This window comes from Pezoporus wallicus, unplaced genomic scaffold (assembly GCF_028554395.1).
Source record: "Pezoporus wallicus isolate ANWC-B61680 ecotype Strahan unplaced genomic scaffold, APGP_CSIRO_Pwel_v1 scaffold_7107, whole genome shotgun sequence".
Lineage (NCBI taxonomy): Eukaryota > Metazoa > Chordata > Aves > Psittaciformes > Psittacidae > Pezoporus > Pezoporus wallicus.
This window is the reverse complement of record NW_026642114.1, coordinates 7808771-7824666: the sequence shown is the minus strand read 5'-3', so window position 1 is coordinate 7824666 and position 15896 is coordinate 7808771. Positions and strand designations below refer to the sequence as shown.

At 41.9% G+C, this 15896-nt stretch overlaps 1 protein-coding gene across 3 annotated transcripts in view; it reads right to left on the bottom strand.

The window, feature by feature from the left end:
• The window catches only part of DIS3L2 (DIS3 like 3'-5' exoribonuclease 2), a 198863-nt gene that overhangs the window by 89474 nt on the left and 93493 nt on the right, over window positions 1–15896 (bottom strand). For all 3 annotated transcript variants that reach the window (XM_057427351.1, XM_057427350.1, XM_057427353.1), the window contains one exon: window positions 9485–9564. In XM_057427351.1, coding sequence (XP_057283334.1) covers window positions 9485–9564 — 80 coding nt within the window. The remainder of the gene's footprint in view (window positions 1–9484; window positions 9565–15896) is intronic.

The window sequence follows — 15896 nt, the reverse complement described above, 5'->3', positions numbered from 1 at the left end:
GAAGTTACCAAGGCAGACTGTGCTTAGCTCTTTCAAGCAGTCTCTTAACAGTGAGGCTTCCCACCAGTGTGATGAAGGTAAAAGGATAATTTCTGATATTCACATCATCAATTGTTTTTATTGCTATTCCAAGACTCATTCAACAGGCTAACTCTACCAGGAAGTCAGCAGTCTTTGAATTTAAAGAGATGGGAAGGAGCACCCAGCAACTTTCAAGATGAATTACAATAATTTTTGGGTGTAGGATGTCATCCTGTTCCTGAAATGAAGACTTGGAGTGGGGAGGGACCAGCCTTTCTCTACAGCTAGGTCAGTCCCCTTTGTGATATCTTTACTGTACACAGTAATCCAAGGCTGATCAAGTGTTCCCAGGCATTCAAACCTTGGGATTTAGTGGTAGGCCAAACACACACAAGGTACTTCCACTGAACAGCCTTGACATTTCAACTTCTTTGAGAACAGAAGGCAGTGGCTGAGATTTCAGTTTTAGTCATCCAACTTGTTTATTTTTCGAAAGATTTCCACAATATTTCCATCTGCACTTAGTTTTACTCTTTCTGTGTAACTAGCATAATAATCAACAATAAAGAAATACTGTAGTGAATTGCACTGTAAGATGTTTTTCCTGTTCAGATAGATTCTGAAACCCTGCCTTGCAATAAATTAAAACAATAGCCCAGTGATTCTGAGGGATCCTGCCATTTAAGAAAATTGATACTAAAGAAGATACACAGCAGCATACAGTTGCTGCCCGCATGCAACAGAACAGATGACTCAAGTTAACCATGTGGGATGTATTCCTAGTTATTTGTACCCTTTTAAAGTTTACCTTCCTCACACATCTTCTGATTCTTACCTGTAAATTTATTTTAAAAAATCCTGTTTTCTCTAGGTCTACCTGGTCTTTACCTATCATTTGCGGTTCTGCTCTAAAGACTCTTCTCGTCCCAGAGGTCCTATAAAGGGAACAAAAATCCTAGGCAAAGTTAGATCTGTTTGTATAGGAATTTTTGGATCCTCTTCCAATTACCCAGCTCCTTAAAGGCATTTGGGTTTGTTTTTTTTTTTCCAATATGCGATCTGATACTATAATTTTTAAGTCTCTGTACACAAATATTTGTGAGATCCAATGGGACACAAAATTTCACGCCTCTGAATCATTACGGAATTGTCCCAGGTCCTGAATTTATGAACTAAAATGATCTGGAAGGGAATGTCACCGAGAGCATTCCTCCTCCCTGCATGAAACTCACTTTTCTGAGTGATTCTACTGGCATTTACATGTCTGTTTCCATGCTCTGTAGCCACGGTCTTCATTAGGTTAGACCTTCATAGGCAATCTACCTTTTGTTTTAATTCTGTGCCTTTTCCCCCTAAAATGTCTTGGGTTTGTGTTTTTTTTGTGTACTGTAAGAAAAAAAAAAAAAAGAAAAGCTTTTGAGATGGACTCTTTATAAGATCTCTATATTTGATACAAAAGAACAGCGCAATAAATATGAATTATCAATAACAAATCCTGCCCATTTTTGCTTAAGCAAGCTTGTTAAAAGCACTAGCTTTCAAATATATGCGAAAAACTGTTTTTAAAAAAACAACATATTCCAGCAATCAATGCTCCAAGCAAATCCAAACTTTCTTAAATTCTACCCCAATACTTTATCACCCATTTAGATGCACTTGTCTGGGCATTAGGCTCAGTCTATTTCCATTTCAACCACTACTAGTTTGGAGCAAGCTGCCCTATTTCCACTCAAGATGAGGGGAGCCCTATGTTGTGAACTTGTCTCATTGATTTTAGGAGAGATGTTAGGTGGAGGAAAGGTGATGCAATCCAGCCCTCTGATTCCATTCACCCCTGCGCACAACCCCACGTTACTTTAAAACAAGAGACAAAAAATATCCTGCACATGCTGCAGTTCCCCAGTGTTACACAGGAGTACACTGCAGGACACAGCAGGGATCTGGATTTGCCACAGACCTGAGTTTATTTTGCATATTTCAAAGAACCTGCAACCACAAGCCCTCAATAGAAAGAAAGTGTTTCTAATCACCACAATGTGTCTTTTTCACTTTCCTAGTGATAAAAACAAAACAAAACAAAACACACCAGGCTAATCAGCAGGTAAGAAAAAAGCTGAGCTAAATATTTTTGATATCAAAGGAAAAAATGGCCAAACATTATGCACAATCCTACTCCTTATAGATCATCTTTTTTTTTCCCCCTATTCGACTCCTGCAATAAATTCAGGTAAATTGCAGTTTATGGGAATTTTACATTTGACTCATATATCAATGTGGAGTTTCTGCTTTTTTCTCTCCAAGTCTGGTTCATCTTAAACATCTTAGAAAGAAGGAAGCATAATAATTTCATAATGTAACTTTTGATTCAACACTGGTCCATTCTTCAGTGTTTATCCCAAGCAGGTCACCCTGGCATGACTTCAGTTACAGACTCTTTCTGTACTCTTCACTGCAGGAACCAAACAGATTAGCTGAAAGGTCCTGTACCATGTGCTGGTAGAGCAAATTTCAACCTACAGAAGAATATTTATGTCTTAAAAACCAAAATATAAGTACACACAATTTTGCAAAATTAAAACACCACCAGCATTTGCAACCTACGTCAGGAAAGAACAAGGATGGAAGGAAAGGAAATCTGGGCGGTCATCTGAGATGGCAGAAAGATCTTGTGGCTACACCAGGGATCTACAGGTGTTATTCAAGCACAAGATACTGGAACTCATGCATTAGGGGAGGTCTGCTAAGGAGGTCCACAAGGTCTAAGTAAAGCAGCCTCAGTGCCTGCAGACCTGCAGTAGACAAGGAATAATTTTACCAACATTTGGCAGAATGTGTGAAATTGGCTCCTTGAAAAGAGATGTAAGTCCTCGCTCTCTGCAGATCTGTTTCCAAAAACTGCAGCTCACAGTGGAATAACTGGTGCCTGCCAACACAAAAGACCTTACTGCACTCTTCCCAGATTGGGGTCACTAAGAGAAGCTCTCTTTGCTTAAACCCCATTTTCATGACACTTACAGAAACACAATGTGTTTGAGGGTTTTACTCCATTCCCCTCAGGCATATTTGATTTAAATTCACCAACAGGTTGAACAGATTTTAAGGGAAGGTAAAAAAGAGGGAGCAGCATACTGCGGTAGGCTCATTTGCTTAGGTGATCAGGTAAACACCGACCTGATTCAATGAATGTCTCTCTATATGACCTTGCTCCAAAATGTAGACAAACAATGTCACTAAGGACACAAAAAACAGGGCAAACAGCCTGTAGAATATATTTCTGATCTACAGTACAATTCCTCATAGAGAAAGATTTAAATTACTTAAACTTGAATGACTTTGTTAAAGCTTATGCAGATACAGGAATGAAAGAACAGCGAGAACCACGTTAGCTATCAATATACACACATAAATGGATGTACAGAAGCTCTGGCTTCTGTATGGCCCAAAGTCCTGGTTAGAAATCAGCACTCAAAGACCTGCACAAGGGTAAGACAACCCCTCAGAAATGCACCCCAATCATTTCTGCTGCTTCCTCTCCCACCACAGCCTGACATATCACTAGAAGAAGTGCCTGCCTTTAAATATGTCAAATTTCCTCTCCTACCAGTAAGCAGCTTTCAAACACAACTGCATCAGTTGTGTACATTACCAGAAATATGAACACCACTTGCAGATAATTCCCAGAAGACATTTGGCAAGTGTGGGAAACTGCCTGGTGCCACTGGGACACACAGGTCACCTGGCATGCTCTTACACGATGAGATTGGAATAAATCTTTAAACATCTGCACCCTGGGTGAAAACATTCAGGCTTGAATGCGGCACAGCTGTTTTCTGCAAAAGTCTGTGACATCTGTACAAACCAAGAACAGCTCTGTTGCATGTTCCTGGCTGCAGTCATCTGCTAGAAGACGTGCAGAAAGGATCACAAAAGAGCATTGACTGAAATGAACTTGCTTAAAACCTCAAGCTACCCTGAAACAGCTCTACAAAGGCTGTTGAAACTAGGTGCAGTCCAGATCTATCTTTTACTCCAAGATTATGCCGAGTCATCTAAAAGGAGTACAGTTTGTTCATATTTCTGAAGCTGTTACATAAATAACTCTTCTTTCCTTCTTTATTGGAGTTGATCTCTTTTAAAATATACACTTACAAATGTGAACAGCAAGCTTACCTCCCTACTGCTATCATTAAACAATAACGAGGAGCGCAACCGTTAATCAAAAGCAGACTCCAATATAAAATCCTCTCAAAACCAGACTGGCCCATTTAAGACATATATCCCTGAAATATTTCCAACTGCTGCAATATCCTACTGCAAGCTCCACTAAAAATACTGCTATTCCCACAACCATTCCATGCTTCCTTTGCTAGTTCTTCATGACAGATTTGTGCACTACTTCTGCAAAAAATTCCTTTCTAGCTTTTACTGAGGACATAGCATGGGTGAGTCCTCCATTCAGTAACTAGAACTGGTAAGAGTTAAAATGAGAAGTTTTAAAACTAAGCAAAGGTGCAAAGACAGTCCGTTATCCCTTTGTGCTTGTTGAGACCCTTCAAGACAAAGGAACTGTCAGTCCTGAATAAGTTAACAATGAATGCTTAAGGACAAAGACAATTTAATCCTCAAAATTCTTCTGAAATGCACTGATTTAGCTGTCTGATATCAGAAATGTGGGCAACAAGCAGTTTCTTTTTTCTTGTAGTTATTACGGGTGCTATACACCAACAGAGAGACATTTTCTGAATTGAGTTCTGCATTCTTTGTTGATTTTTGGAGATCTGACATCATTAGGATGCCAGATATGTGGTTTGTTCATGTTGGGTGTTTTCGGTGGTTTGTTTTTTTTTTTAAGTATTTTACATATGGGCAAAACAAGATGGAAAAAATAATAATTTCTTGTAACCACATTTACATTTGGAATAAAAGCTGTGTTAACTCTTAACATAACTTTGCCCTCATGAGAGATGCAGCCTTGCCAGCCCTGGATAAGCTCTTAACCTCTAAAACAACTCTTTGTCATAATAACTGCAACTAGCATTGCAACTTTTAAAGCCAAAAATCCTCAGGGTACCTCCAAAATATATAAAGAGGCTCTATAAAGCACAAGACTTTAGTTCCCATAGGGGCTGTCCTTAACACTGAAGTGCTGGGAATGTCCATAGCTTTGCAAGCAAGTGAACAGAAAGAATGAGCCCACATGGCCTTCGGCACTGGTTTTGGACCTTTCTAAATTCACAAATTCTTTAAAAAAATTAATTCTAAATTCACAAATTCTTTAAAAAAATTAATTCAAAGTACAGATATAAAAAAAAAATCACATATGCTGATAGATTTATACCTCTGCTTTTGCCAGCCATATATCATGGCCCTGTAAATAGTAATCTAAGTAGTGCTAGAGTAGAGGTTTTCCCTTCCCTATAGTCAGTGGGCCACACCTGAAAATCACTGCATAAGGCTATCAGCTCACAGTGGGCTAAAAAAGTAATGAATACACAGAGATTTTCTTGCATGCAGTTTGCATGCAAGAAAACATGCCAAAAATTTGTGACACAAGATGGACCCAAATGTCTCCTGACAACTGCAGAGAATAGGTCTCAGGGCTGAAGTCCCTAGTGCTGGAAGCTGAAGAGTCTCCCCAGCTAGACAGAGCCCAGTGCTGCCCAGGAACAGGTTGATGGAACTATCTCTAAATGCTAATCTGGATGTAAAATAGGGACTGCAATGAAGAGCACATATGTCAAGTAATACAAATACACACATTTCTGGTAATTTATCCTGCTAGTAACAGACACTATGTGATACTCATACCCTGGTTGAGGATCTAGCATCTTGCCTCTTGGGCAAGAAGCTTTGCAGCTGTATTCCTGAGGTGACACCTTAGAAAGGGGCACATGATATAGCTTATATTACCAACTGCATGTGAAACAGATATCCTTTATAGGAGGCTCACAAAATAATGTTTTGATTAGGTTCTTCAGATCAGCAAGTATTTGAAATTGTAATTTAATATTTCAATACTGAACCACCAGTGGCAGAGGAAAAGGTGCATGAAATGCTGGATCAAGTTTGTGCCTCAAACAGCAGCACACTGGGAAAACAATGGACAAGAGTCCATCAGTACTGTTCTTACTTGCTTAGACTAACTAAATCATTCTGCAAGCATCTCCTTGCAAGACATGAGGAGCCTGAAAGATGGAGATGATTCCAGCTACCGGAGTGGACATTGCTGCTTCAGAGTTATTTCATGTTTTAAACACTGCAGCACAGATAAAATGCCAAGATTTCCTTCCCCTGCCTGCTTGGGGACCCACACTGAGCTGGCCAGCCAGCTGCCATGCCTGCTTGAAGGATGCAGAGGAACTTCCTGCAGTCTTTTTATGATGCTTGCTCCCACTCAGCTCCTCAGCTCCCTCCCTGACATATCATAACTGCATTGAAGACAATCAGGACCTGGTTTCCTATCTGTACTTCCTTCTGAGTCAAAAGGTCTCCTCGGAATAAAGACCACGGATTTCAAAATAAAAGAAAGGGTGTTTCCATGGTGGTTCTTTCCAAACTGATTTAAAACCCAGTCCCTGGGACATTCACCACCATCAAAACCGGCTTTTCCAGGGGGTGACTCTCTTTGGCTTAAAGCTAAGTCAATGCTGTGATGGACTGCAGGCACCACTCTCATGGCAGAGGGGAGGCTGAAAGGAGACGCAGAGTGCATGATGCCCAGGACAGGCACAGATAAGATCACTCTGAAGGAAGGCTCCAGCTGAGAGTATCTTCTCACTGAGTGGAGTCCAGGGTGGAACAAGCCCATTGGAGGAAGCACGGCTCTAGCCAAAAGGCACAGATCCAGCACACAAAATGCTGCTGTGAGCAGGTTCCCACTTAATGGTTCATGGAAAATGATAGACAGGGTGAACAAAAGCCTTTGGACTGGGAGTGCCACCAGCAGGATCATTCACTCATCTGCCTCTTGGATCTTCTCCTCTAAGGCTTGTCTGGATGAAAGGGGAGTGTGCACAGTGATCCTGTGAAGGACGTGAAACTTTCAAAAGTACTAAATCCACACTGGATTGCCCATCCTCTAAATTTTAGATCCAAGCCAAGCAAATCTTATTTTTATTCTCAGGAAGACAGCTGTGCCCTGTCTCCTACTCTTTCCTAGTTTTTTCATGTCTCTTCTAAAACACACTGGTGAAGTTTATTTTGGGGAACTGAAAGAGGAGAAGGCATCCTACATCTTCCACTTTTGTTTTATTTGAAAAACTGAGCTTTGCAAATCTCCTCTATGCAGTGACCCTGTAATCTGATTCATTTTACCTTTCTTTCCCAGCTGCCTGGTTTTCTGAGGAAAGGGAAGTATTACCTTTGACTGCAGAGGAATCCTCCATTCACTCTGGTAAGTGCGGCAGAGATCACTTTTGAAATAACAGGATATGCTGGGAGAGAGAACTGCACAAGCTCCTCTGTTAAACACAGGTAGAGACAATCCCTAAAAGCACTACTTTTACATGATCCTTTCATATATTCCTTAGCTTTCATAGAAGATCAGGGAAGGGCAGGGAAAAATTTCATGGGGAGGCTCCAGGAAGCCAGCACAGGCTTAACACAGCCCCTGGGAGAAGGACGAGTCAGAAATAATCAGGCCAAGAAAGCCTCGGTGTTCGCCTTCTCCCCTGAATGCAGACAGTTCCCTCTGCCTCATGCCTGTACAAAAAAGAGCAAAAAAGCAAAAGCAACAAAGCAGAGAAGACTGGCAAAGCACATGAATGAAGTACACTCAGAAGGCGACTTTTAAAAAAAATTTCGACTTTTTTTTCTCCTTCAGGTGGACTGCACAAGAAGGATGTGATCCAAAGAGACTTGATCAGAGCATAGGACAGTGCTGCACCCACACACCTCTGCATCACAAGGGGATTTTTAGCAGTCATGCTACAGAGCTCCCTTAATCAAGTATCGTCCTAGTAACGCTTAGAACCCTCTTGGCTGTACAAGTAGAGTATCCCTTCTGCACTGGTACATCCCTTTCCTTCTATATTGGCACAAGAGGCCTCATACAGCATTTTCTGCAGTTGGGGTTGGAGAGACAAGGCAGACTTCAAAGTGCAGCCACGCCCCTGATCAGCAGATATATCAAGTACCAAGTATGACAGACTTCCAAAGGCTTTGCAGACTTTCTGGGAAAGAAAAATTCTTGTTCAAACAGATATTTTCCTTGAACACTTTCTCCCAGTGGCTTATGGATAAGAGAAAATTGTGGACACATGCACAAAAACCAGCTCAGTGAATGGTTTCCTGATGGCAGGATCTAAAACCTAGGCGTATGTGAGCAGTAAAGGCTCAGAAGCCAGAGTTTCAACACCTTAGATCTGAGGGGCTGTTGGATCACAACACTGTCATAAATCTACAGTTATCCAGATGACAAAGTGGAAAGAGAAAGAACAGAGTTCAGTTTAGGATCTCTCAAAAAGACTGTTTAAATTTTCTGTGAAATAGAACAGCAATTTTTCCTTAATCTTGCTTCAAAACTGCTATTGTACAATATAACTTTATTGGCCTCAAATTTTCTTTCATCTCCGATTTTATCAGTTTTACAGCCCTGTAATAGTATTCTGTACCTGGGTCTAAATGACATGACAATTAATTGGCCACATTGCACAGAAATAAATCAATGAAGAAAAGAGAATGATGTCTTTGGTATCAATATATTGTGATGATTCAGAAGAGCAAGAAAAACTAGAATTAAAATCACTTTATCTTCTTTATTAGTGGTGGGTAGACTAATCAAATCATGCAGTATTTCTAACCAAGCCTGTTACTGAATCTCATCAAACTAAATGAGCAGAACTTGGATGGCAAAGTAAGCTTACAAGAGGGAAGTTCCTTAAGTCAGAATCATCAATATTTGGCTTCTGGAGCTTTACTTTCTGTTCTGTTGGCTTACGGCATAGCAGAAGTACAAATAAGGCAGAACAGAAAGCTTAAAAGGCAATGAGAAGAATATCACAACTTATAAGGCACACTCTGCTCATCTGACAATTCCCAGCATCCCATAAACACCAAAAAGCAATTCAGCTAATGACCTTCAAAACCTGGATTTCTTTATCCAGGGACTGTGTATGCAAGGTCAAAGTTTCACTAGACTTCAGTCTGCAAGAGTGGCAGATCGGCTATTCAGCTGTAACTCTCATAATGTCAGGAGACAGCTAAGATCTGCTCAAATCAAACTACAGGTCTGATTATGCAAAGCACTGTGGTTCTGCACTTCCTGACACTGAGACTACTTTAGAGAGCAGCTTGAAAATATCTGCTCTAAGATTTATGAAAACAGGCAATTAAAACAAGAGGAAAACTAGTTTATTACTCTACTCATATTTGGTAAAGAATACTTCATGACAAATTAAATACACAAACGTGCCAAGGGCTGAACATAAACACTGAGAAGTATTTTGTAAAATATATCTCATACCGTCAGGGAGCTGTTTACAGGACAAAGCATCATCAAGATCTTTGGCAGTTGACGGGTCAATGGTGAAAATGCATTCTTTCCTATCCAGGGGAAAAAGAAAAAAAAAGGAAAATTTATCTTTCAGTCGTGAGGAAGGTACCAAAACACAGAGACCATCAGAGACATCCCGACAACAACAACTATGTTTTCAAAAGACTCTGTCTGTTGAAACATCTTCCAATCTCACCTGAAAGTCTAAATCTAATCTACAAAAAAAAAAAACCCACACAAAACACCCAAACAAAAACAAACAAACCAGAACAAACAAAAACAAAAGGTTTAAACAAGTGAATCTCCTTGGGTTTTTTGGGGGTTTGTTTTTTTGTTTGGTTTGGGGTTTTGGGCGGCTTTTGTTTGCTTGTTTGTTTGTTTTGGGGTGGGTTGTTTGGATTGCTTTTAACAGCTTTCATGCCATTACTAATCTCCTTTTTCTTCCACAAAAACTAAACATTTTAGCCCATCAAGTTCACTCCAAAGAAGCAGGTGGGGAAGAAGTCTTGGTGTCTTGTAGCTAGAAGTAAAAACAGATTGCTCTTAATTGCAAGATTAAATGGAACACAAATAACCTCCATCTTCACGCATAAGAGTAGATACGGCAGCATCTGAAACTTCAGAAGCACAGCTAGCACAGAGCAGAGGCAGTGAAACATTTACAAACCAAGCTGAATTACAGCAGAATTGAGGGTGAGGTTTTGGCTCAGTAAAGACACTCAAGAGGTGCAGTACTTTGTAACATCTACATTGGATATTGTGCACCAAAGGGAAAAACAAGTTCAATAGGAAACACTTGAAAGTTATAGAAAGCAAGCTCCAAATCAGCTAAATAGATCTAGCAAACCACCTCAGTGCTTAGGAAAAGCTGAACACCCTTTTGCACATGCTGCGCTGGTACTACTGATACAAGTAGTACCTAGAAGATGCAGCCCTCTCCTGGAAGGCTTACTGACATATGTCCCACAGCAACAGGTGGCAGGAACACCAGGAACATACCAAGACAGACCATGGATATGCTCTGAGGCCACTCAGATGACACAAAATATAGAGCATCTGACTCAAGAATCATCATTTTTAATAGAGCACAGCCTGGCACCAGAGAGACCCAAAACCTGAAGCACGCAACAAAACTTCCTAAACTCCTGCTAAAGGCCTGCCTTTCTTCCTGGGCTGCCCTACAGCAACTTCTTGCCCAGGCCCCTGGACTAAAGCAATCATCACCCAAGCAATGTGTGGAATGTGGGGCTGGAGCTGAAGAGCAGTGAAGACAGTAAAGGAACGGGTTTGCTGGTTTATCTTGCTTTTATCTTAACCTTTTGAATAAGTTTGACACTCCCCAGTTAAAAGGTTCCCAAGCACAATGGTATAGGCTGAGGCTGCCAAGGAAGAGAGCAGACCACTTCTTTTCTTCTGTTCTCCCTGCCGCAGAAAACCCGTGGCAACTCCCTTCTAGAGGTGTACAGTGAAAACACACATTATTTTTCTTACAGTGTAACAACTGGTATACTCCTGGGGTAGGAGAGGTGAGAGGGGAAAAATTGCTGTGAACTTTTAAAGGAGCAAGTATCACATGGAATTAGCAAGTCATAGTCTTTTTTGCATGGGTGTTTGCACTGTGAGATCAATGTCTCCATCTTCGCAGGCCTTCCACCTCAGTACTTAGATGCTCTGGGTGGTATCTGTTGGTGTCAGGAAGCTGGCAGCATGTATTAATATAATTCCACCAGGCGCACTAAATAGAGATTTTCAAAGACATAAAAATCAGTAAAGCACTCCACCACCTTCCAAGACTTTGAAAATCTTTCAGAATATGCTACCTTTCAGATTGGATAGCAAAGCTGCCTTAATCCCCAGACACACACTAGCTCCTGATCCTTCCCATGCATCTAAACAAATTAGAGACTATGACACTGAAAGACAGAAAATCTTTTCAGCTGTGCCAGGACTTTGATCTGTTGTGCCTAGCTATTCAATACTGGCAATCAATCAATTTTTAAATGCTTGCAAGCAACCTTACTTCCATAAATATCTAAACATTCTACCTAAGGATGGAATTCCAGGATACTACCACTCCAATGAACTGTGCAACTTTAGGGAGCTGGGTGCACGCAGGTACAGACACCTATACTACACGCAGTATGGGGACATGCATATGTGCCAATTTTCATGCATGGATACACCAGATCCTGCTAATGTGCAGGGTTAATAACATCTTGGCATTGTGACTCCCACCCCACTGGCCACATAAAGTAAACATTCCTTTAAGTTCCTTAACTTAAAAGAGCAAACAGCACTGAATGGACACTTACAGCTTGCTTTATCTGACAAACAAGAAAAAGGTTTAAAAGCTTCTTCAAAGAGAATGTGGGTTCCTGTGTCTGGGGAATAGATAGCTTATCCCAGATGTTTGGGGCCTGCAACCACAAGCATCTGCCACCCATTGTGAATCATAGCTCCAGGCAGTTTAAAAATTAGCAGATTGGTTTCAATAAAGTGCATATTTGCAGTTTGCCCTGGAAAGAAGTGAGCATAAATACATGGGAGCCAAATTCTGAACGCATTTATACAATGGTAGCAACTAACAGGCCGCTTTGGTGAGATGTATTTGGCCAGTCAAATCTACTGCAGTGGTCAGTGGTGGCCCCACTGTTGTCAGTTGCTGTGGAGCTGGCAGGGCAGCCCCAGACTCCCCAGGAAACGTGTTGCGCGCAGCCAGCTCCCCTTCAGGACCACTGGCCAGGTTCAGAGCAGTCTTTTAGCATGCAAACTGCAGGCACAGACACAGCTTGCCGTCTGAGATACTTAAACTCACAGATGCAAAACTGAAGAGGGGTCCAGACAAATACTGATTTAGCGTTTCTCATCAGCATTTCTACGCGCAGCACAGCTGGAATATGTTTTACCACTAGGCTCAGATCCGCTTCTTTGAAGCTACTCAGGGGACCTGGACTTGCAGCTTGTCACAGGCAGTTTATTCTGGGCACAGACAGCAAGGTGAGGTAAGAAAGTGACTGAGCAAGTAACACAAGGAATGATACTCCCTGGCATAAGGACTCTGCAGAAGTGTTGCAGAGCCAACGGCCAGGTAGTCAATGGGACAAGAGAAGCCGATCTGCAAACAGCTCAAAGTTCATAGCGGTGAGGTAATCCTGGCACACAGGACTACACCTCGCTGAAGTTTTGCAAGCAAATTCCACTCACCAGTAACTGTGTTATTAAGTGTGATGAATTATATTTCTAGTTTTCAGGTTTTATTACTGGAGAAGTTTCAGATGGCTATAGGAAGCAGAGCTGGCACGTGGGAAAGAAAACAATCCACCGAGTGATGTGACTGCAGCACCGAGCCTGAGGGCAGCACCCCACACGTGCTCCTTCAGGGAAGGTCTCCAAGGAAGGCATGTTCCCTTCTGTCTCCTGCTTTTCCTCCAGCCCCACCAGTGTCACCTTTTATCTCTCACACACTGCAGAGAGCCACCTCTCGTCCCAGAGAGAATCAGCACAAGACAATGACAAGAAAGACAAGCAAGGGGAGGAAAGGCTGGGTGTGGGCAAACCATTCCCTCTCCTCCCCTGGCACCTACACCAGCCACTCCTGTGCAAATCCCCAGAGAGGACCCTGAAGGCAGCTGACAAAAAACATCTGTGTGAAGAAATAACATTGCTTCAAGCTATGTGGCAAGTGCACCCTGTCAAGAGGAAGGAGCCATTCAAATTCTTCCCCTGACCATAATGTCTGGCTGCACAGTACCCCAAAGGATGTGGCACAAGGAATCTCAGAGAGATCAGACCACATTTCTGACCATAACTGTATTGGGTAACCGATAACAAAACTAACCTGCAGTGGGTTGCATGACTAAACCTCAAGGCAACAGGACTTTTTATGCACCTGCTAACAAAGATATTGCTTACTCACAAGGAAAGCACATTTGCATTAACCACAGGTAAATACAAATTGGCAGCTGTCTCCAGCTTCTGTAGGGCTGCCAAAGTGACCTTGTGGGTTAAAGAGCTTCATCATTCCCCTCTCCCCCTTCTTTAAAAGACCCAAAGGAGCCATCTCTCATTGTCATTACACCTAATAAAAATCTGGTTTATTCATTTCAAATTGTCAAAACACACTTTGTAAAAGTAATGAGATGTTCCAGGTCCACTTGTTCCAACATACACACAACTTGGTTAAAAGAAAATGGTTTAGGAGATAGACACACACACAGAGTTAAGAGATTTTCTGGTCTTCACACTGGGAAGGACTAGAGATAAACATGTTCCTTTAAGAAACCCCCAGCACTGATCAAAACCAAACATTTCAGTGTGGAAACTTGCACTCTTTACAGGAGCCTCTTTGTCCAAAACATATGTTTAATGCAGGTTTGCAGAGGTGGACTTGCTCTGGCATGGAGCTGCTGTCATAGAAGAAAAAAAATCTTTCCTCCTTCCTCCTCAAGGCCAGAGGTTTCACGCAGTGGAGTGAGGCAATGCCTGCAAGAGCTTTGGAGGGCCAGGGGAACAAAGCACGGTGGACCTGCAAACAAGAGTCATGAAAGCATGTGCCACACAGACTGCCCATACCCTGCCAGGAGCACCGACCCAGCCACCTCTAGTCCGGAGGCCCTGACAAGAGCACTACTAAAGCCAAAGCTTGCACGCTGGCTCTGCCTGCCATCTTGTAAATCAACCACCTAGGGAAAAAACTGCAGAATAAAGCACTTAGTTTATCAGACAGTAACAGCAGTGTCAACATATACAGGCTGGTATATCAATCCTAATTTAAGGAAAGCTAATTAAGTGTAGTTTCTCTTTGCACAGTTTACAGAAGACTAATTAAAGCAGACAAGCATATCTGCAGAGCAGTTAGTCTTTTTACCTTTAACAGGACCTAGAATTAATGGTTAGTGCAGCAGCAGTAGTCTGCTGGTGAGCTGGAATTACCAACATGGTAATTAAAACGTTCACAGATCACAGGACTGCAACAGCAGTTTGTTTTTCTTTGTGCAAATATGTAACGCAAGAATCAACAGAGAAAATACTGTACAGTTGGTGCTGCAAAGTGCAGCAATATATACAATATATCATTATATTGTATATACCAATATATACAATATATCCATTTTAGCCAGATGAACTGTTTAGCATTCAATATCCGTTAGTTTAGCCATAAATTATAAACACCTACGAAACAAGATTACAAGTTCCAGTGGTCAGGGCTCCATCTTCACTCAAGTGGAAAGCTACTTGGATCAAGATGAAGCACTGCATTTGTAAACCATGGGCTCAGGCTGTGTTAGAGGCAAGGCCGCTGTCATGGCCAGTTGCTGGGCAAAATTTGGGTGTTACCACTGCGATTGCCTGTAAAAGCAGCATGGTGCTACTACTGGAGAAAAGCACCAGTGTGTACACAGTAGACAAAGCAGCACCCTGCAGCCACGCAGATCCTCCTAACACAGCTGGATATCCTTCCCAGTCAGCAGCAGCACGCAGATGAGTCAACTTGCCAGTGGAGACACAGAGCCCAGATTTTCACCACTCTTAACAAACACAATCAGCTGTGGAAGAACAGTTCAGTGAACTGCATGTACCCAGCAGAGCATCAGAAAACCCCCAGTGAAGCAAGACAGTGTCTTTACAGCTAAAGTGACCTAAAAAGTGCAAGAGGCAGAATTCTAAAGAATCAAGTATGAACAAGCTATTCAGGAACCAGGACCAGGAAGTCCTGACTTTCTCTGAAGAGCAACTTTCAGACTGCAAAAGAGAACAAAGAACACACAGGAAACCACAGCACCCACTAGCCTGAAAAAGGTGTCTGAAACTTGCCTGTGAATTCCCAGCACACAAACACTGCACAACTGAAGATTCAAGTAGCAGAATGGCTACCCCACATGCTAACCATCCTACCCGGTCCCAGGCTCAGTGCTCACAGCCCACAGTCCCTCCAGTCATCCAGCAGCTCCTGAAGCACCAAACTAAATGTTTTGCAGAAGCATTAGCCTATTTCCAAAGATCAGACTGCTGCAGCTAGAGGTGCGACAGTAGCGAACATAATTTTGTCTATTAAAGTTCAGGCAGTGCAAGCCTTCTCTTAAACTTCAGTATGTCAGTGCTAAGACATTTACAGTACGACTGACTGCACGTCTAGACACTTGCAATGCATTTACATTCTTCTAGGGACTCCCTAGATTGTCCTGTTCTCTCCACTTTGTGAGTACATACAATAGCCTAGCGGGAGCGAAAGCTCAGCCTTCAAGTTTATCTTTATTAACTCCTGCTCAAAGCTGGCATTTTAAAATTAAGCATACCAAAGGCACTTCAGAATCTTTAGGTTCTTCAGGTCATTTCTAAGACCCTGATGAGCACCATCCTGCAAAAGTTAAACAGGCATCAT